Source organism: Trichosurus vulpecula, chromosome 9 (assembly GCF_011100635.1).
Source record: "Trichosurus vulpecula isolate mTriVul1 chromosome 9, mTriVul1.pri, whole genome shotgun sequence".
In the NCBI taxonomy this organism is placed as follows: domain Eukaryota; kingdom Metazoa; phylum Chordata; class Mammalia; order Diprotodontia; family Phalangeridae; genus Trichosurus; species Trichosurus vulpecula.
This window is the reverse complement of record NC_050581.1, coordinates 154099365-154121272: the sequence shown is the minus strand read 5'-3', so window position 1 is coordinate 154121272 and position 21908 is coordinate 154099365. Positions and strand designations below refer to the sequence as shown.

At 42.0% G+C, this 21908-nt stretch overlaps 1 protein-coding gene and 1 pseudogene across 1 annotated transcript; both read right to left on the bottom strand.

The window, feature by feature from the left end:
• Nucleotides 1-1034: 1034 nt before the first annotated feature.
• EMC3 (ER membrane protein complex subunit 3) lies at nucleotides 1035-19993 on the bottom strand. The gene is made up of 8 exons (XM_036738169.1): nucleotides 19609-19993; nucleotides 10317-10374; nucleotides 9586-9679; nucleotides 9024-9128; nucleotides 8025-8106; nucleotides 7273-7352; nucleotides 3161-3243; nucleotides 1035-2246 (listed from the first exon to the last, which is right to left on the bottom strand). Exons 1-8 carry the CDS (start codon nucleotides 19761-19763, stop codon nucleotides 2118-2120), a joined length of 786 nt encoding a protein of 261 aa, XP_036594064.1. The 5' UTR covers nucleotides 19764-19993; the 3' UTR covers nucleotides 1035-2117.
• Nucleotides 11218-19485, bottom strand: LOC118831080 (annotated as a pseudogene).
• Nucleotides 19994-21908: the final 1915 nt, after the last annotated feature.

Sequence of the window (21908 nt, the reverse complement as noted above, 5' to 3'; positions counted from 1 at the left end):
TGCTTTCATTTCTGAATTCATTCTTCAGTCTAGTATTCAGATACTTCACACTTGGGAAACATCCTACTTTGTGATCTTTCTCTCTTAATGCTCTAGGCACTATGGTGGTGACAAGACCTTCCGTCTACATTGTGATCCGAAGAATTCCACTGGGGGTCACAGTGGAGTTCAGCGATGTGTTAATTTCAGAAATACAGAATAAGATTGAGCTTAAAGAGAATCAGACTGCAGAGAACACACAGTAATAGGACTCCCCCTGAGTAAGTTATCGGACGATCTTGGACAAATCACTTCAGATGCCTGGATTAGAGAGGCAGTGTGATGGAGTGGATAAGCGTTGGATGTGGGAGCCAGGAATACCAGGGTTTTAATCCTGCCTCAGACACTGACCAGCTGTGTGACCCTGGGCAAGTCACAGAATGTCTGTTGGTGCCTCCTATCTCACATTTGTAAAATAAGGCCATTGGACTCAACAACCTCTATGGCCCCTTCCAGCTCTGCTTTTATGATCTTATGGGTCTCTGGCTTGGTCTGATTTAGACAGTGATAAATTCTAGAGCTGGAAGGGATCGACTCTGGCTTCACTTATAAGAAGCCACTGCTGATTTCTCTAGCTGACAAGTTATTTGTATTACATACTGTGTAAACTTCCTGGGATAACAAACTCCTTAGAGGCTGGGGCTATTTTTAAAACTTGTATCCTTTGTTTTCAGACATACCACCACCAATGTCTACATACTCTGTGTGTGGGTGCGTGTGCGCGCGTGTGGGTGCGCGCTCGCACGTGCATTTTGTCTCATTTTGAGCCTCACAACAAGGCTACTACGTAGGCAGGGTCCAGCTGACCTGAGCTCTGTCCTTTCCTGCCACTGCCTGTGCCGCCTCTAGGCTGCAGCTGGGACCCAAGCAGGCTGGATGAGATGATGCTGAGGGGCCCTTCAGTATCCCGCTGCCCAGGCCAAAACTCATCTGGAGTCACACCCAAGCCTGTCTGTCAGGGAATAGTTTCACAGATCAAAGAGAAAAGAGCTCAGTTTAGTTTGTAAAGATGGTTAGGTTTTTACTAATCACAGCTCTCATCACATGAAGAGGTTCACCACAGTGTAAAAACAACACAAACTGTTTCCTCTATTACATTTAACCAAGTAAAATGACCACTGCTCAGCCCATAACAGGAGTCTGGATAAAAGAAAATCAGCAACTGCCCAGGTCCCTATATCAAGCAGTAAATTGATATTTATTTACAATAATCCCAGGGAATAGAGTGGTTTGATTAAGAGTCATAAGAGAGGCCACAGATTACAAATGTCCATAAAGTTAGATTGCAATAAAAATCCACTCAGCACTAGGAGAAGACTGACATCACTGAAGCTGCCTTTGACGATTCAGAAGGCACTTCAGAACTGTTGGGGGAAGGAGAGAGGCCCATCAGCATAGATACCAATTTTCACTGTAGATAGGAAGGTGGGGCTGACACACTTCAGAAGCTGTGGCTTCCAGTAAGCTGCTGATCAGAACAATGGGGGTGGGGATCAGCAGATCTGACCCCCTAGTTACGGCTGCACAAACCGGGGCCAAAGTACCGAGCCCATGTCTGCCTTGGTAAAATGGGGGTGACAGCTATCGCTGGCATGCCTGACCTCACAGGTGCTTTGTACACCGTAACATGCCATAAAATGTGAGCTCTAGGTGTTGGAGGACCAAAAGAAAAGACTTCAAAGTTCTTTGGACTCCAGAAAAAGATCAGCAGCACCTAATGTTATTTACTGAGAAGTGGCACCTTTTTGGCAAAAGGTTCAATCTTGCTATTTGTTTATGCTCTCACTATCTGGCTTTCCCCTCTTATTGACTGCTATTACCAGAGACATAAGCTGGAAAATAAATTACTTTTTAAAATAGTTCTCCTCCGAGTCATGTTGAAAGGCTTTACTTCTTGTGACTTCAAACATAAAAATGGGAGACAAGTTCAGACAAGAACAGGCCCTACTTAGGTGTCCAGCCCATGCTCCTCTTTATTCTGAGCTTTTCAAACACAAACAAAAAAACTCTTATGACTTCTTTGAGCCCCCAGCAGCATGCTGGAGATGTCGGTATTGGTTTAACCACCACCTGAGCTTTCAGAAAAGGGATGTCTGTAGTTCCTTTTTGAACATGCCTTCAAAGTGGAGATCCTGGGCCATAAGCTCTTCTTCAACATCGTCTAGTGCCCACTGATGATCAGTGAGCTCCAAAGCTTCCCACTCAGTCTGTGAGGAAAGAATGTACCAGGTTTGTGAGAGAGCAGAACAGGATTGGGGACGTGACGCAGAGTGACTGGGGGTGGGGGTGGTATCTGCAGAATAAATCCTTTCTACTTAAATGGTGAAGCTCCTTTAAGGCCTCTGTGAATGCAGTCTTAGAATAAGCTAAGTCAGAGTACTGGCCCTATAAAAGAATGTATAGTAAACCTCATTACATAGTACCTCAATAGTTTGACATTAGACTAGAAAAAGACAGATTTGCTAAGAAAATAGAATGAATTATCTTTAAGTGCTTTTATGCAAATGATCCTGCTAAAATATTTAAATTTATTGATTACAAATGAATAATTTATTGCTTAAAACAGGTTCAGTGTTATTAAAGTCCTTTAAAGTTATTAAAAGTCCTTTAAAAAGATAATTTTAGATTTCAATATTGGCCAGTTCTCTGGTTCAATTAGTGAGGTGTTACTGCAAATAGAAACAAAATTAAACAAGTTGGTTAATTAAGGATGTGTGTCCTCCTTTATCATTCTACAGAAATCATCTACAAAAATTGATTTTCTTCCTCTATACAATTCACCTCTTAAATCTATTTTATGCAGTCAATTAGACTTGATCCTTAAGCAGGCCTTATGTATCAGAATGAATTTAATTTTGCAACTAGAATCAAACTTGGCCACAAATATACAAAATGAACACAAAGACATAAAGATGGGTGTTCCGAACACAAGAAGAGATGTTTAAATGGAAATTGTGTGCTCCGAATCATGTAAACACACTAAGATCTCACTTTTTAAAAGGAACTCTGTGGCAGGTTTCTTTGAAAAGCAAAGAAACTGGAGGCATTACTGAACTACGAAGGTGTTGCTATGCATTTCAAAGCCTCATTGTCTCCCTCCCCCAGAGGAATTCCAGGCTACCTTAAAAGCTTTGTTGGTGTCTGCCGGCATGGCCATCGCTGCTCCTGTCATCTGCTCCTGCATCACTCGAGACTGGTCTGCAGCTGCAACAGAATGCATACAAAAAAGACTAACTAGGTCAAGAGAGTCAGGCCACTCTTTTCACTTTCCAGACGCTTCTAGGGTGCCTTGCCTGCAAGATGAGCAAGCTCATAGATGCATATACATTTCTGAATAGCCATCTCAAAGGGCATAAGAGCTGTAAACTCAACATGAAGGATCAAGTCACATATGTGTGTTCATGTATGTACATGCATATATGGAATGCCAGAGTAACTGGAGAGGTCAACTGACACCTCACCCTCTCTCCTATACCAACAATAGCTCTAGGATCGCAGAGAAATTAACAGAGTCTCCATGCTGACCCAGTATCCCCTGGCCTGCTCTAGGGAGCTGAATGCATGCTCTGCATGCAGGGCATTTTCTAGGGCTTGATCTCAGGATAAAGCTAAGAAACTGGTTACTGGGTGTTAGTTCTGTTGGGTCCTGAAGACCCACCTGACTACTAGGTATTTACTGACTCAGGTATGTGGTCAGATTTCCTTGCCATCATCAAACCCTAATCGCAGGTGTTTAAATAGTAAAGCTGTAGAAACTGACCTGATCATTGGGATCATAAAACCCTATATATTCTGCTTGGCAAACCTTACCTCACTGCTCCTCTGACCCCTGTGACTCCACTGCCATCTGTGGAGATGAGCCCCCTTTGCTCTTGATATATCTCCTCACATGATCATCATGCTAAAGCTCAGCTGTACTCCTCCCCAGTCTCTATCTTCCTCTATTCTCTGGGACTCTTGGCTCTGGATTTAACAAAATCCTCTTCATCTAGCTCTTGATTCATACCTTCTTTCTGGAGCTCATGGGAACCTGGCATTTCTAGAAGATGTCTCATTTCTGGCCACCCTAACCAGTGTGGGTTGTTCTTTCTGCCCTTCCCCGACACACGGGGCCACAAAGAGGAGGCCCTCTCTCCTTTCTTACATTCCTGGCTTTCAGTTCTTCTAACTGCTGCCAGAGGCCGCTTCAGCAATTTCTCCTTTAAGGTTCACCCCATTTATCTGTATCACTAGGCTCATATCCTTGTGGGGGTAATTTACTGGCCTTCAGTACCTGACTTAAGAGTTTTATTTTCCATCTCTAACCCTGCCCTCACATTTGGAGGCTTCAGCATACATGTCTGTATCCCTTCAAACACCCAGCCTTCTGAATGCCCATGACCTATGTCTGTCACACTCTACCCCAGCTACTCAGAGAGGTGGTTGGTCATCTCTTGGATCTCCCCACTGCCCATTACTGAATCACCTTAATGATCTCCAATAATTACATTCAATAAAGGCTCTGAGTTCCCATGTGCCTATGTAGGGCTTTAGCCTGCTCTGTGGGGGCTGCCACACCGATCCGAGTAGGGGCAGTCAGTGCTGCTTAACTTCCATTAGGTAGCTTTGTATATCTCACTAACCACAGGAACTTATACACATAGCACCAGGGCCTACAGTGTGTCAGGAGAAAAGCCTTTAAAAATAATACCAGAATACAACCTGAGAAGACACAGTCAGCATCCCCTTCTGCCCCCAACACAGAGATATTTTTAAAAAGAGAGGCCCAAATATTCTTTGTTAAGGCATACACAAAATCAGCAAAGGAACAGCTGCAGGCTGAGTTCCAACCAGAGTCAGATGTCACAGGGTGGGGTGTGTGAAAGAGAACCAGGGATTAGGCAAGAAAACAGGGAGAGAAGAGGGGGGTCATGTGAGAGAACAGGGGGAAAGCATGGCCCTAGATCTGAAGCATCAGCCAGAAGAGGGGGAACAGGGAGAAAAACTACCTAAACATGGAGGCTATTGAGAACTGTGATGGGTCAGCTCCCTCCAGAGGCAGGGGGGCTCCCTCTCATTAGAGTTCTTCTAGTAAAGACTGAATAACTAGGGCAAGAAAAGGAGACATGAGACAGGGTGGCTTGGCTGAGGGAAAGAGAGATAGTAAATACATTTTCTGATAGAAACCTTTTGGTTACATTTATAATCTCTTGAAAAGAACTGTGCCCTATGTTTTAATTTAAGTCTCTCGTTGGAGACGCCTCCCTCAGTTTCCCTGTTTGGAAGAGGAGGGGGTCTGCTCCAGCTCCACATCTATTTTCCTGAGACTGTCTGGCCTGAGGGGCTCCCCCCCATTCTGTAATTCTGTCACCTTCATGGGACTGCTCTTCATCTCTTGCTCCTGAGCAGCAGACACCTCAAGGTGCAGTCTCAAGCCACCTCCTCTTTTTTCCTACACTCTCCCTCCTCATCTCCTTTGTTCCCATAGGCTCAGATTTCACCTTTATATAAATAATGGCCAAAGCTATAATTCTACCTCTCTTTCCACTTCCTACCAGACATCAGCCAGATATTGTATCAGCATCCTAACTCAGTATGTCCCAAACAGAACAGATTATTCCCTTGCCCTCACTCCCTCAATTGGGAGAAATATAAGTTATTCCTTCGGTTAACTACAAGCATTTGAGGGAAAAGACATCAATCTTCTAACTGCTTAAATTTTTTTTCTTTAACTTTCATTAATGGAACTTTTTTTCCCAAATAGATCATTTATTTCCCTGATTTAGTGAAAAGAGTATAAAGATCAGGATTTAATTTTTTCTTGATGGCTCAGGGTCATTATTATGAACATCCATTATACTGTTATATACATGTCAGATATGGAACGTTGGACTGCAAATGTGCAGAGCTCAAAATAGACCCTGGAACTTGCTTTACTGACCAGAGAGCAAGTTGCTACCAGGTACTTGCTAGTCTACCTTTTTCCAAAAAATGGAGTATAGCTCATAGCATCCTTCCAGGTAACAGAACAGTATGAGCTTTCTGCCAAATGAACTCTCGAATAAAGGCTAATGCAGTTTTTTCCCTTCTCACTTTCCCCCAAAATCCATCCTTTCTGGTTTCTTCCCCCAATACAGTGTCACCTGCCTCCTAAGTAGCATTCAAAACTGTATTTCAGCTTCATCTAATACTTAGTGAATGCCTACTATGTATGAGGCAGATACCATGTCAAGCACTGACTATGTTCACAGACTAATACCATAAGAAACATCAAGCCCCACTTCAGTCTCCTCTTTTCCTTTAACTTAGCTAGATGGAGCCCATATTTGTAGAGAGAAAGTACACTGACCACATGAAACCCCAAAGGTCAAAACATGACCTTTCTTGATGAGATCCATCCACATAAGGAAAGCCAAGTGGATAAAGGATGCATATCAGATTATGACATACACTCTGATAAAGGTAACTGAAGCGTTTTGGACAAGTGCTTTAGTGGGCAGTGGGCTGGGCCACCAATTGGCAAGGATTGATAAGAAAGGTCAGACTGAATTTCAGAAACTGCAGCACTCTCCACAATCCCAAGCTGCTCCCAACACCAAAAACCATCTTCTTAATATAAATGTCCTCCATAGTTCTATAGGTGATAAGTATAGTTTCAAATTTAGGAATACCATGATCTCCAAAAAATCAAAAATACAAGTGACCCAAGGGCAATGGGAAGACATATGGGTACAAACAGCCTACAGTGTATCAACAACAACGCTTGTGGAAGTGGTAAATCAGACATCCATAACATGAATGAGAGGGAAGGAGGCCTCCAAGTGGAAAGATCCTCAATGCAGGACACACACAGGATAAGGTAGGGATGGATTAGGATCTGCATCAGTGGAAGGACTATACACATTAAAGAATCATGGATTCATCAAAGTATCACAAAAAAAAAGACTGCCAAGAGCTCTTCAGATATCACTTTCTGACATTACAGTTCTATTAGTGTGCTTTAAATGTCATTTTATTCCCTAAGTTCCAAGTGTCTAATTTGTCCCCAAACACTGAATGCAATGCCTCTCTTAGGCTTTCCTGTAGTGACTGAAGAACAATTCAGAAAAATGAGTTGGGTGGTGTAGAGGATGCATTGTTTGGCTGGGCTGTCCCACGAGAAAATGCACGTGGCTCTTTTGCCCAGATATGGATGACTTTCATTTCTGTGAGCAGAGTCAAAGAGTATTCATTTGGAGAACCAGCAGTACTCACCATTGTCTTGGCCCAGAATCAAGGAATAAATGCTTCGAAGTCCAAACACATTGAGAAAGTACCAGGATGCAGAACTCACCCTAGCAAAACAGGATAAAACTTTGAAGATATTATATAAGGAATTATATTCCCAATTCTCAAGGTAAATTAGACTGATGAAACTGCATCCGTTGAAATTTTTCTAATAAAGAAAGAAGGGCTGAGATTTTGGCAGCTTTTATAGACATGTTCATTAGCAAACAAAATTAAAGAACACAGGTATCATACAATAAACAGCAGCCTTACAGTTACTCACTGCAAGCAAGTAGTTATTTGTATTTTAACAGGAAAAAAGACTTAGGCCAAAGAAATGAGTGATCATGGTGGCATCTCAGGCCATCAGTAAGAGGGTAGGGAATTTTGGTAGAGGAGGAGGGTTTCCTCAACACTGCTGACATCACAGCTAACACTTTTCTTGTTGCTCATTAGACTGACACTATACCTTCTCTTCCTGTATTGTGCTACCTTTGAGAGTTTAGTACTGGGGTGGCCACTGATACCTCCTCTGCCCCTTATCTCACAGGCACAATTCCTGAGTACCTTGCTGGAAGGGAAGCAGGATTATTATATAATGTTATGAAGTCTTTAAAAGCACTGTGGGAGCTTTAGATGATCCAACACTGAATGACTACTGCCTCAGTGAACTCCACAAATCAGAATCCCTTTTCCCTTACACACATTAAGTTCGGAGTTTAGTAAAAGAATGTTCTTACCAGGATGCATCTAAAGTGAGCAATTCAATTCCTTGCTGTAGCATGGGTTTAAATCGGAGGGTCAGAGGAAATGGGACCTTGGCTGTGAGGAAGAAAGAAAAAAGCTCATCAAAACTTTGCAACTGTTTTCTGCTATTGTATTTTTAGAAAAGTTTTAAGTGTTAATGTGCACAATCTTCTCCTTGAGGATATGTGAAAAATCTTCAACACATGTTTCCTTGTGAAAATGAATTTTAAAGGCTTTTTGTAACTATTTCTAGCAGATTAAAACATCATTCCGCTAAATCAGGTTCTCTAAAGAGTAGTTATCCTCTCCCTTTGGCAGCAGGGCCTAGGATTTCAACTGTGAACCAAAGACTGAAATGGACTTCACTAATCTGTTGAATTTGAAAACTGAACCTAATTTTTAAAAAACAGAACTGAGAACAGAGTAAAAAAAAAATTTTAATAGTGAACTAATTTAAACCAGAAACAAACTTACATATTTTCTACTGGCCTGGAACATCAAAATGTTCTTTGAACCAAACAGATATTTCATTTGGTTTGAATCCCTGTTGAGAAGACAGTCACAAAGAGAATAAAGCTAAACTGGCTTCCACATCATAAATGAGGTATTGGTCTAGGGTGAACTGGTAAAATTACTGTAGTTTAAAAGATGATCTTGAAAAACATTATTAAAATCTATTGATGGACAGATCATATGGTCCTTTACCTGTCCTAGGAGAATTTACATTTTTCTGAACAAGTAAAAAATAAGGTAGTATAATGAGAAGAACACTAGCTATGGAGTCAGAAATTCTGTATTTCAATCCCACCTATGCTACTTACTACTTGCCAGGTATTGCTTAAGTTACTTCCCATCTCTGAGACTCAGTTTCCTGATCTGTAAAATGAGGGCGTTGAGCTAGATGATGGCTAAGGTCTTTCCAGCTCTTAATTCAATGAGCTAAAAAGAGGTAATAGAATTAATTCACAAAGCATTCTTTGATGGACACTCACTTGTTACAAATCCCGAGAAAGTCATGTTGATCCATCCACCAATAAGAATCATAGGAAGTACATTTGTTACATTTCCTTTCATCATATCTGTGAGCATGGTAGGATCTAAGAATTAAAAACAGACTCATCAGTGATCTCTTCCCAGTGGATTTTTGATTGTTTTCTAAATGAATATTTAATATTAACTAATGCCTTACATAAGATATTATTACAAAGGTTACAAATAACTGATTATCTTTGACTCAAGAAATGAATATAGTAAAAGAAAAGGCAGTCAGCACAAGGTAACTTATTCTAGTCTCCTTTAAATATCGGTTTATTTTTAGAGCAACAAGACTTAACAGACATTTAAGAAACTGAAAAGAGTAGACATATTAGACAATTTCTAGCAATTAAAACATCGTAAGAATGAAAGGGGATAACAGGCAGTGAGTTACCAAACAAAAGCTGGATGAATATTGGTCATTCTTTTCCAATAACAAATTCTGTGAGACTCTTTCAGAATTTTAAAACTCCTTGCCTCCCACCATTTATTTAAAGTGGAAGAAAGCTAGTAAAATACCTGTCATGGGAGATGGAGGAACCACCTTCCTCTTTGTTTTTTTGAAAAATCCATCCTCAGGGTTGTTGAAATAATACTTTCGTGTCAAGAAAGACTAAAAATAAAACACGCATTTGAAAAAACAAAATTCAGACACAAAATTACTGAATATGGATACTCTCTAAAAAAATTATCATGATGATTATATGCTACATATTTTGCCAACTCTGCCAAAATGTTCCCCTTTTAAAAAAGAGTGCTGATTCCCCCCCCCCTTTTTTTTAGAGGTGAGGGACTATGGATGTGTAATATTCCATATACTGTCAGACTTAGCTGATGTGTTGGTCAGTACTGCTGAACTATTTTTCCTTACCTTTTTCTTAATTCTTTATCATAAGATATAGCTTTCTGGATTGGGAATGGGGAAAGAACACATTTGGAAATAAAGGCGATATTAAAAACAAGAATTAGCAAGAAATAAAGTGAGAGTGACCAAACTTTTTTTTAAAACTGTGCCGATCTTGGAATGTTCATATTACTCAGCAACCAATCTGCTATCCCAGAAACCCCATTTTAAAATGAGTTTCCTAAGAAAGATACTCAAAACAAGCAACAGGCGTACAGGGCTCAATACCTTTTCTGGAAGCCACTGACTCTCCCCAAACAGCACCCTCATAAAACACTTAGATACTCACAACCATTAACTACAAATCGGTCTTGTCAGAAAGATGCCAACAAAAATGATTAAGTACCTGCTTGGGAATGTATTTTCCATTTTCCCTGAGGACTCTACTTCGAATTAAGACTTGACTGGAAAAAAAAAACCCAAGACAATGAAATTAATAGGATGAAATATTGGAAAATATTATAGATACAGCTATAAAGTCCTCCTAAACACAAGCTAGGTCTCACTGGGCAATGGCTATGCAGGGAAGGGAAGGGGAAAGAACAGGAAAGGAATAAGCATCTATAGAGTACCTACTATGTGCCAGGCACCATGCTAAAGTACTTCACAAATATTTTATTTGATCCTCACAACAATCCTACAAGGTAAGTATTGCTATCCTCATTTTACAATTGAGAAAACTGAGGCAAACATGGGTTAATGACTTGCCCAGGGTCACAGAGCTAGTAAGTATCTCAGGCCAAATATGAACTCAGGCCTTCCTGACTTTAGGCCTAGTGCTCTATTTACTGTGCCATCTAGCTGCCCCAACAGGGAAATATCAAAATACAGATGTTTATACAAAATCAATACTATTGCATATTTAATTCAATAAACTACTAGTAACATTGGCTTTCAAAGTAGAAGGAATTGTCTCCCCACCCTCCCAGCCCCATTCCTAGGCTGTTATATTACAAATCAAGATTTCTAAGGAAGACAAATTGGGACCATTCCCCAAGTTTTCTATTACCTTTAAGTGGGGGGGGGGGGAGAAAGGGGGGAAGATTTTTTTTTCCTGAATGGAAAGAATGGTTATTGCTAAGAATATGAGGGGAAGTTTTTGAACAGCCCTATGGAGAAATACCTACAGATCTTAAGAGCTCTTCCTTGCTGACAAGATATACTACTATGGCAAACCATACATGGAAATTCCAACAGGATCCATTTCCTTTTTTTCATTCTTACTGATAAGAGGAACATGATATTGCTCAGTATCTCAGGGCTATATCAACAAGAACAACCACAATGTCTTCCAGGAAGAAATACTAAGAGTGGCAGTACCAAGAACAGCGGTCATCCACAAGGTGCAAGAATCAAAGAGAGTAGGGCCTCAATAATTCAATTCTAACTAGGTTTTGAAGGGCTTCTAAAATATGATCAAGGGAGAATAAAATCTCAATTAATCAAAACCCCCAGCTAAGCACTGAATGTATCAAACTACCAAGTGTCTGACAGACACAAATAACAAAAAACTACCTACCAACTGCTTAGTCCCCCTAACTCTGCTCCAGTTGTCTCCTTTACTATCCCAATTGCTCCCATCTCTGTGATGACTTAGTTCACTATCTTCTTATTAACCACCCCCATACCTCCTTCTATCCTCTACATCTATTTATTTATAGTCTTGCCTATTTTCAAATCTCACTCGTTCCAGTAGGTTTTGTGGAGACTTTAAATAACAAATAGTATATTATATACAATTCAAGTCTAAAGTATATGGAAGAGACAATTAATTATATTATATTAGTAGTTTTGAAAACAGATGACACTGACTTCTCAAAGGCTACACCAGGGAAGCAAAAAACTCTGGCAGGTTCGACCAAAAGGCTTTAAGAACAGCCTGGATTAGGGAATCACATGTCTGAGTGAGCTAAGTTTGGAGACAGATTGTGAGGCTGGCCAGAATGAGGAATCTTTCCACTAGGAACTCTTGAAGACAATTATAGAAAAACTGTGATTTGCATTAGATGGAAGATCCACACTGATAAAATTCAAAATGCTTCAAATCTATGAAGCATTAATTGATATTAAAAATATTAAACTTTTTCTTCACAAATTTTTTCATGTATATTATTTCAACTAAACTGAACATTCCTTACAGATATAGAGCCTACTCATGCCTCACTTACTCTTTGTACTCTCTAACATCTAGTAAAATGCTGCTTATTCACATGTATGCCAGGCAGGTCAAACCAAAACCAAAACCACAACCGTGACTACTACCCCACAGAATATAGTCATCTGGGACCTTAAGCCTAAGAGCACAGGGAACAGCACCTCCCCCCGCCCACCCCCATCACCAGCAGACCTGCTTCCAGCCCTGTCCTCAAAGCTGTCATGGAGGAGGGCAACACCAACTGTCACTGATAGGCAGTAAGCCCAAGAGCCTCAGGAAAAGCACCTCTCTCCCCCAAACCAGAGTTCCTTTTAGCCCAGCTTTCAATGCTGGAGTTCAGGAAAAAGGCAACCTGGCAACTGAATCTGCCAGTGTTGCAAGCTGCTACCTCAGAGGCTCAGCAAACCCAGCTACAAAGTTCTCACCACCAAAGTCCTTGGCACTGTCTAGTGGGTCAGCAGCAGAAACCAAAATGGTTTTATTAATGGAAATGACATTTTAAAAGCTGCATCACCACCTGCTTTTCTGCTGTATCCCTAAGGACCAGAAGGCCTTTCCATCTGACTTGCAGCTAAATTCTCCTCTATGAGCTGTCCCCCCTATTAGAATGCGAGCTCCTTGACAGCTTTCTGTTTGAATACCTGGTACTTAGCACAGTGTTTCACACAAAGTAAGTACTTAATAAATGTTCTTTCATTTATTCATTTGTATGATAGATGCAGACAGAGGGGATAATAGAGTATTGAACCTGGAGTTGGGAAGAGCTGGCTTAAACACAGCTTCCACCACCTGCATGTGCTGTGACCATGGGCGAAGGAATCACAAACCCTGCTGTGGTCATTTCTTCCTATTATTAAGATGATCTTTTTAGCCTTCTGCACTTCTTTTGCCTATAATCTCTATACTGTTTCTTTTTTTTAATGCATTTTTTTTGAGAGGGGGGAAGGCAAGGCAATTGGGGTTAAGTGATTTGCCCAAGGTCACACAGCTAGTGTGTTAAGGTCTGAGGCTGGATTTGAACTCAGGTCCTCCTGACTCCAGGTGCTCTACTCACTGTGCTACCTAGCTGCCCCTATATGCTGTTTCTACCTAGGCTACCTTCATGGGGTCAGCTAGAAACCTTGGCACTTTACCCTTCCCTCAATATCAACTTGACCCTCAAAGTCTGATTCTTTCTTTCTCTGAAAAGCCTTTTCCTTTTTCATCCTTTCCTTTCTTTTCTCATTCATCAGAAGATTCCCCACAAAAGACTCTTCCAGCTCCCCCACAGTACCAAGCTCAAAGTCCTTTGCCAGGCTTCTGCAATTACCCAAGACAGACTCCATATTCCCTGGGGCTTCTCTTCCTGTCCCCCGTACATGCTGTACTTGTTTTGTCTCGGTGCCTTCCTTTGCTTGGTTTGTTCTCACTGCCTGGAAACTGAGCTTCCTCTTCTACAGTCCAACTGCTTTCCTCCTCCTGGCATTCTACACTCCTCCAATTTCTCCATCCAGTTTTTTAGATGACTCTGGCTCACACTGAGCTTTCCCTTTTCAGAGCTCTTTCTGCACTTCTAATCAGTACAAGGTGGTATAGCGCTTAATTGCTCTCTAATTACTTCACATCTGTGAATCTGGTCTCCCTTGCCAGATGGTAATCTCCTCTAGGGTCAGGGCCAAGCTGTGGACTTCTTTTGTATCTTCAACAATGCTGGGCAAAAAAGAAAGGTTCAAAACCTACAGACTAACATGAAGGTCAAACTATTTAACTCTTTCAGTTATTTATATTCATTCCAGCTAAAGACAGATCCTCATTTGCAGCACTGAAGCTACTGCTCTTCCTCTTAATTTGAATATTTAGAATACTATTCACATGGGCTAACATAGATTAATTTCCAAAGATAAACAATTTTTTTTTTGCCCTGCAACCTAGAGTCATAGATATTTAATGTCACCTTGGAAGCTAAAATAAACTGGGATAGAAATTGGTTATAGAGTGGTGGTTGTGGGGGAAGAGAGAAAAAGTATCAGATAAGCATCCCTGCACCATAGGAACTGTTCATCTTGGCATCTCAGCACCTGGGACAAGATTCTGCCCAGTAATGCTTGAATGTCTGCTGAAAGGCAAGTTAAAGTGAAGCTAGAGAAGGCAGGTGGAAGTAGAAGAGTTAATGCACATACACAGGATAAGAAGTATAGACACACGGTAGCCCTTCTCCCACCTTACCTCTCCCGCCTCCAAAAAATAAATCAGGCCTTTTAAACTTATCAGTATACATTGTAACAAACAGGATTTTCCTGATAATAGGAGACCTCAATTATGCCCAAATTAGGCAGAATGTATGTCATGTGACTTTTTAAAAAAATCATAACTACTGTTTTCTAGATATATATTGTAGATTCCCTAATAATAATTCTAGAGGATGTGGAACGTCTGAGTAAAAGACAAGCAAGACTGCATTTATCAATCTATCACTTTCCTCATCGTAGGTAACCTGTGCATGTTTTTGTTAGACAGCTTTGCCTCCTGTGTCACAAGGTCCAGCTTATTCACATTCACTTCTGTGAAGTGCCTTTGGCAACAACACCTAAACTTGTGTATGGTGGAGAGGAGAGATTTTCACCAAGTATGGTCAGGTACAAAGTAGCCCTAAATTCAGAATGTCACATGATCCTTCTTGAAACACAAACCTAATCTAATAAATCACTTGTACTAGGTGCTGTTTGAATGATGACAACCATAACAAAGCAGACTTTGATAACCATTCTCTTCCAAGTCTTCTCCTTTCCTGTATTTTAACATTTCTGTTTTTCCCTGGGTATGGACAATTGGCAAAAGTACTTCCCATTTGCCAGCTTTTTTCCTTTTTGTTCTTGTTTAATCATGTTAGAACGATTTTGGCTCAAGATTGTCCCTTTTTGCCCAACAGACATGCAGGGCAGACAGAAAAACTCCCCAGGGAGTTTTCTCATTATTCTTCCATTTGAAATGCCTCTTTTCTGCATTTTCATAATTTTTTTTTAAAGCATCAGCCTGTTTAAGTAAAGTCTGCCCTCTGGACCAATCATTTTCTTTGCCTTTTTTTTTGTGAATCAATCAGGGTTAAGTAACTTGCTATTGTCAAGTGTCTGAGTCCACATTTGAACTCAGGTCCTCCTGAGCCAATGCTCTATCCACTTCACCACCCAGCTGCCCCCTACCCCCTTGTTAAAGAATTTTCATGAGCCTCTCTGTTTTCTTTATTTCTCTTTCTTGTTCGATGATAATACAAATGGCAACAAACCACTAATGCTATTCATTCTATAGCATGTTGTACATAGCATGTTGTTCTATAGCATGTATAGCCTGAAATTCCATGCAAGCCAGGAAAGAAAAAAACACTTTATTCCCTCTCTCAGAGCCTTCCCATGCATTCCCAAGTCACTTCTTTTTTTTCTTCTCTAAGATCTAACCCAACTCCCCTTAACCAAATGGGACTGGACTAGATGACTTCTCAGGGCTCTTTCAGATCTAATTCTATGGATCTTCTGCATCTATCTATCTATCTACACACACACAAACGCGCGCACACACACACACACACACACACACACACACACATATTTTAGTAAAGTGGCATGACAGTCTCTTATTCATTTAGCATCAGATTCATTTAGCATTTGAACCAATGAAATTGTGACTTCAACACAAGACTAGGACATTAAGACGAACATGTGTCCAACTCTAAAAAAAGATGCATAGTAAAAATAGTAAGAACAAACATATCACTAAATTTTATGGCTCCATTAATATTGGTTACATAATTACTGATGAACTCATAGAAACAAGAAATATATTTTTTTAAAAACTCAGAACAGACAGAAAATGATCATGCCCCCAATGGATGAAATTTCTGTCTGCCACGGTCTATCATATAGTCATGTATCCCCAGAATTAAGCTGGACATTTTTAAAAAGTTTTAAAAGTCTGAGGGATTCAAGGATATGGAATTCAAACAGGCCACAAAAAGGCATTAATGGAAAAAGTATTCTTTTTATAGCACAGAGAGTAAGAGAGACAAAAGCATTCTTCAATACTGGCTAAAAATAAACCCTCATTGTCTTGGGGCTATGGCCACAATACATCTCATTCTTAAAATTGCACAATTTTTTTTGAAACTTTTCACCAAACTTAGAACAAGATTCACTCTGAACTGCTCTCCAACCAATTGCAGCTCAGTAACACAAGCCAGATGATCTTTTATTTCATAATATCCCAAACAAAAATGTCTTTTTAACAATGTAATTAATTAAAACTAATTATTCCAACTGGGTGAAAAAAGAGAACTCCTGTAGTTTCTGCCCCCAAACCCTCTTTGTGCCATTTTCTCTGATACAGCCTCTGGACTTATTTCTCTCCTCAAGTCCATTGCTGCTCCAAACTTCCCTGTTTCTGTTGACAGCACTAATATCCTTCCTGTCACTCAGGTTCAGAACCTTTCAATCATGCTTGATTTTCCCTGTTCCCTTGCTATACACATCCAAACAGCTGCCAAGTCTTATGGATTCTACAGTTTCTTTTCTTTTTTCTTTTTGAGGGGGAAAGGCCAGGCAACTGGGGTTAAGTGACTTGCCCAAGGTCACACAGCTAGTATGCATCAAGTGTCTGAGGCTGGATTTGAACTCAGGTCCTCCTGACTCCAGGGCCGGTGCTCTATTCACCGTGCCACTTAGCTGCCCCCTACAATGTTTCTTACACAGTTACACAGCCTCAATCTTAAGTCAGCCCAAGCATTACTTCTTGCTGGGACTATTGCAAGGTCTCCTAGTTTATCTCCCTCCTCCAGTCCCTCCTATCTTCAATCCATAGTCCATACAACTATCAAATTAGTATTTCTAAAACACAGATTTGACTATGTCAAAAATTTCAAATTCAGCTCAAAAATTTCAAATAACTTCCTTATGCCTCTTGAACAAAATAAAAAATGCTCACCATGTCACTTCAAGCCTTCCATGGTGTGGCTACCACCTACCTCTTCAGCCTTATTTCACATTACCTCCTTTGACACCCTCCATTCCAGTGACACTGATCTGTCAGCAGCTCCCCTTTACATCTCCTGCCTCCAGGCCACTGAAGAAGTGGCCCCCCCAGGGCCTGTAATACTCTTCCCCCTCAATTCCTCTTCATAGAATCACAGCTTCTTTTGAAACACAGTTCAGGTGTCACCTTTCCTGATCCCACCCCCCCCAGTTGTTAATACTTTCTCTCTGTCCCTTTGGTAGTTATTTTGTATTTATGATACAAGTAGCCTTCCCTTTCCTATAAAAGTAAGCTCCCTGAGAGCAGGGATGTTTTTGTCTTTGAATCCCCAGTACCCAGAGGCATGCTTAGCATATAGTAAGTCTAATAAATGTTTCTTGAAGTCTTTGTTTAATCTCTTCTCCCTCTCCCTTTCACACTCTTCACCAAATAAGAGCCTCTGTGGGCTACATCTGGACACTAGAATTAATATGCTGTGGACCTCATTGTTTTCTCAGGGGCTGGGATGAGTCAAAAGGGATGAGACGGTAATACAGGTCTGGCCTACAGGCAGCTGTGGGAAGGATTTCTTAACACTCTCTACTTCTGCCCCTTCCCTTCCCCTGACGTTTACAAGGCACTCTGAGCCAATAGAAGCTAGAATGTCATAATGGGGAATGTGACAAAAAAAAAAAAAAAAAGCAAAACACCCTAGATAAAATATCCCTTTAAGTTAAGGAATACAAGCTCCTTGCTTATATTAATAGGCCTCTCTTAATCACTTAGGTTTTACTTAGACATAGCTACAATTCAGAGTCTCCTTTCAAAACCAGTTCAACTGACATCTAACCACATGGAGTAGCTATTTTAACTTCAAGTTCCTAACGGAACTACTATTTCTGGTAATGGCATGTAAGCAGATAAGGCAGTGGTCCCAACCTGTTGGCTTCTGAGTTGCTCCAGAAACCACAGGGTCCTAAAAAGTGTGAGTTAGACCAAACTTTGGATATCATCTAATCAAACCCCTCTCTTATAGATGTTGTGACTTAAGTGACTTTCACAAAGTCACACTGAATTAGTAGCAGAGACTCTAGAGAGAGAGAGTTCACCTATTTGTTATTCAGTCGTGTTCAGTTGTGTCTGACTGTCACCCTACTATTGGGTTTTCTCAGCCAGGATACTGGAGTGGTCCACCATTTCCTTCACCAGTGGATTATGGCAAATAGAAGGTAAGTGATTTGCCTAGGGGATACACTGCTAGTAAGTGTCTGAGTGTCTGAGGTTGGACTTGAATTCAGGTCTTCCTGACTGCAGGCCCAGCACTCAGCCACCTTAGCTGGCCCGCGCCTGCCCACACATCCACACATACATACACACACACACACACCCCTTAAAATTTACACAGCATTTACCCACAACAACCTCATGAGGTAATACATTCCAAATACTCAAACCTTTCCTCAAATATACAAAATTTAACAAATATTTGTTAAGTGCTTACTATAAGCCAGTCATCACACAGGGCTCTCAAAATATAAATGCAAAAAATGAAGAAACTAAGACTCAAATAGGTTAAATAATTCACCCACTGTTACCCAGCTAGTAAGTGTAATAGCCAGTATTTGAATCCAGGTCTCCAGACCCCAAGTTTGGGGTTCTTTCTATCGTATCATACCCCTTTACTTTTTACCAAATTTCTTTTCTCTTGTGTTTATGTTGAGCTGACCTTTTATGTTAGTTCAGAAGGCCTGCTTGTGGCTACCTGGGACCTAACTTGATGGCCAGAAGGGTCGACAGAAGTGCATTTTAAGTCTTCCTACCTAGTTTTTCCACTTCTCTGACGACTACAAAATGAGGGTATTCAGATGTATCAAAGCCCAAGTAGGGCCCAACGGGATAAAAGTGTAATTGGGAAATTTTTAACAAAATAAATAAAAACACAACATAGATAATATTAAATCTAATTTTCTAAGTCAATATGCAGCTGCCAGGACTAGATGATCCTTCCAGTTCCAAATCTCATGAATTTATGAAGTTCCTCGGGTTGTCATCTTCCTTCTCTGGGCCTCTGGATTTCTCTCCCTCCCTCCAGGCTTCCTTCAAGTCTCAGCTAAAATCCCACCTTCTACAAGCGGACTTCCCTGGTCCCCTTCAACGCTAGTGCCTTCTCTCTGCTGATTATCTCTAGTTTATACTTTCCATGTCTTGTCTGCACCTAGTTGTTTGCACATTGTCTCCCCCACAGGACTGCGAGCTCCTTGAGGGCAGGGCTGGCCTTTCTTGGTACGCCGAGCGCTTAGCCCAGTGCCTGGCACACCGCAGGCGCTTAATCAGTGCTTGCCCACTTGCCTCTTGCCTTCTCTGTTAAAAAGACGCGGCCCATCAGGACCTAGGGGCAGTTCGGGGCGCGGGATCTGGAGCCACGAGGGTCCCGGGGGGCGGGGTATACAGCCCCGCCCCGGGGTTTTTACAGCGAGGGCCACTGAGGCCCGGCGAGGTTCCTCACCTGTCGGAAACCTGCTCCTGCGTGAGCTTCTTATCGCTCTGCAGTAGGATGGACACGTAGTGGCGGATCATGCCCACGAAGAAGGTGATGAAGACTATGGGCAAGACCACCCACAGGCGGATGTTGGAGTCCAGCAGCAGCTCGGGCTCCGCCATCGTGGACGGGGAGACTGGGGAGGGATGCCCGCGGGGAACTCCGGCCGCTTCCGAGCCTCCTTCCCCGCAAGGACCCTGGGGGCGAGCAGTCGCGACCTCCGCTGTGTCCTCCTCACCTCCCCGGGCGCCTTGCGCCGGCCAGCTCCCCTGCCCTGCCCTGCCCACCCCTCCTCTCAGAGTCCCGGGGGCCGCGTCCGGGCCCGCAGTGACGGCGCCCGCCGATGACGTCACGGCGCGGCGAAAGGCCCGCCCCTTCCGGTATAGTCGTCGGGCGGGAAAGTCAAGCGGAGTGGAATCCGGAGCGGGGCGGGTGAGTGAGTGAGTGAGTGAGTGAGTGAATGGGGACGTCCGAGGCTCCAGGCCTCCGGCCCTCGCCGAGCAGCCCCGGAGGAGGCGGCGACCTCGTCCAGGTGCGGGCGCGGAGACCTCCGAGGCCGACCCTTCCCACTCTCGGGCCCGGGGCTGGGAGAGAGAGCGAGCTCCCCGGCCCTGCGTGAACCCGGGCCGCTGGTGGGGGGAGGGGTGGCCTGGAACCAGCCCCGGACCCCCGGGGCCCGAGCCCTCTCACATGCCGCCGCGACGTCCCCGAGGCTGCCCGGAATCCGAGGACCTGGGTTTGAATCTAGCTCTGGTCTCTCCAAGGGTTCAGCTCTCCCTCCTCCTCCAGCTGCTAGTGCCCCCACTCCCATTCCCTTATTAATAATACCTAGCATTTACATAATAACAACAGGTAACATTTATGTATCGAGTACTATGTGCCAGGCACTGTGCTGAGCGCTTTACCCTCGCTACGGTCCTAGTCAGAAGTAGGGTTTTTTGTTATCCCCATTTAACTTATGAGGAAACTGAAGCGGAGAGAGGTTAAGGGACTTGCTTTGGGTAACACTAGGTGTGTGAGGCAGAATTTGAACCCAGGTCCTTCTGACTCCAGGCTCTGCGCTCTCTACTCACTATGCTGTGTTGTCTATTTCGTGTGTAAGGTCTGGACTCCAGATTAGTGTATCGATAATCACTGAATTTTTTAAATCAATTATTAACCTTTTGCAGCTATTTTCTGTAAGCTGATCTTTTACTTAATAAAGCATTAAGCGTTTACATTGTGCTAAGTGCTGGGGATATAATAGAAAAGTAAGGCAGTCGTGTATGTAACATGGGCCTTATGTAGGTACATGTCTTCCCCCAGGTAGTCTATAAGCTGCTTGAGGACAGGCTCTGTCTTCCATTGTGACTTTATATCTCCAGCGACTAGCACAGCAGCAGGCACGTAGGCAAAATAAATGATTATTGTTTGATTGAGCTATATATATGGCTTAAAACTGCACCAAGACTTGGGAATACACACATACATATACACATAGAATACACATATATACATACTATGTATTATATAAACATTCCCCTTATATTCACAGAACATAAGATTTTTGAGAACTGAGACTATGTATCTTTGTACACACACACACACACACACACAGCCCCCAAAGTCATACACATACATGTAACTTTTGAGTTGCAGGGAGTACAAAGAAAGATACATAGTAAATATGTATTATGTAAATATGTAAATTATGTATTATGTAAATATGTATTATGTAAATATGTAAATACTTAGTAAATATTAATTGACAGCCAGCTTAAAGCAAGAATATGATGTGCCAAATAGATGGGGAGGAATGAATACCAGGTGGCTCAGTGGATAGAGTACTGGGCCTGGAGTCAAGAAGACCTGAGTTCAAATATGGCCTCAGACACTTACTAGCTGTGTGACCCTGGGCAAGTCACTTAATCCGTTTGCCTTAATCTACTGGAGAAGGAAATGGCAGACCATTCCAGTATCTTTTCCAAGAAAATCCCACAGACAGTATTGGTATGCTATGGTCCACAGGGTCATAAAGAGACAGACACAACTGAAGAACAAGAATGAATACTAACAAAAACTTCCTCTTTTACGACTTTGCCTAAGGGTAGTCCCTGACCCACATGATTGCTTTAAACTCTTAACATTGGTTAGAGAATTAATACTCCTGGAAGTATTTGTATCATCAGAGAGGAGCCCGGAATGGTGATGCTTAATTCAGAGGAATGGAGTTTTAGACATCATCACCAGGTTATTGCTATACTAGGAAGAACCCTGTATTTTTAATT

Bases quoted from the DNA above. Each gene is read 5' to 3' on its own strand.
- EMC3 (XM_036738169.1), bottom strand. From the start codon at position 19,763: ATGGCGGAGCCCGAGCTGCTGCTGGACTCCAACATCCGCCTGTGGGTG. The intron at 10,375-19,608 runs GTGAGGAACCTC...TTTTTTTTCCAG, and splicing joins CAGGAGCAGGTTTCCGACAG to TCAAGTCTTAATTCGAAGTA. The intron at 9,129-9,585 runs GTATTTTACTAG...TTTAATTCTTAG, and splicing joins TCCTCCATCTCCCATGACAG to ATCCTACCATGCTCACAGAT.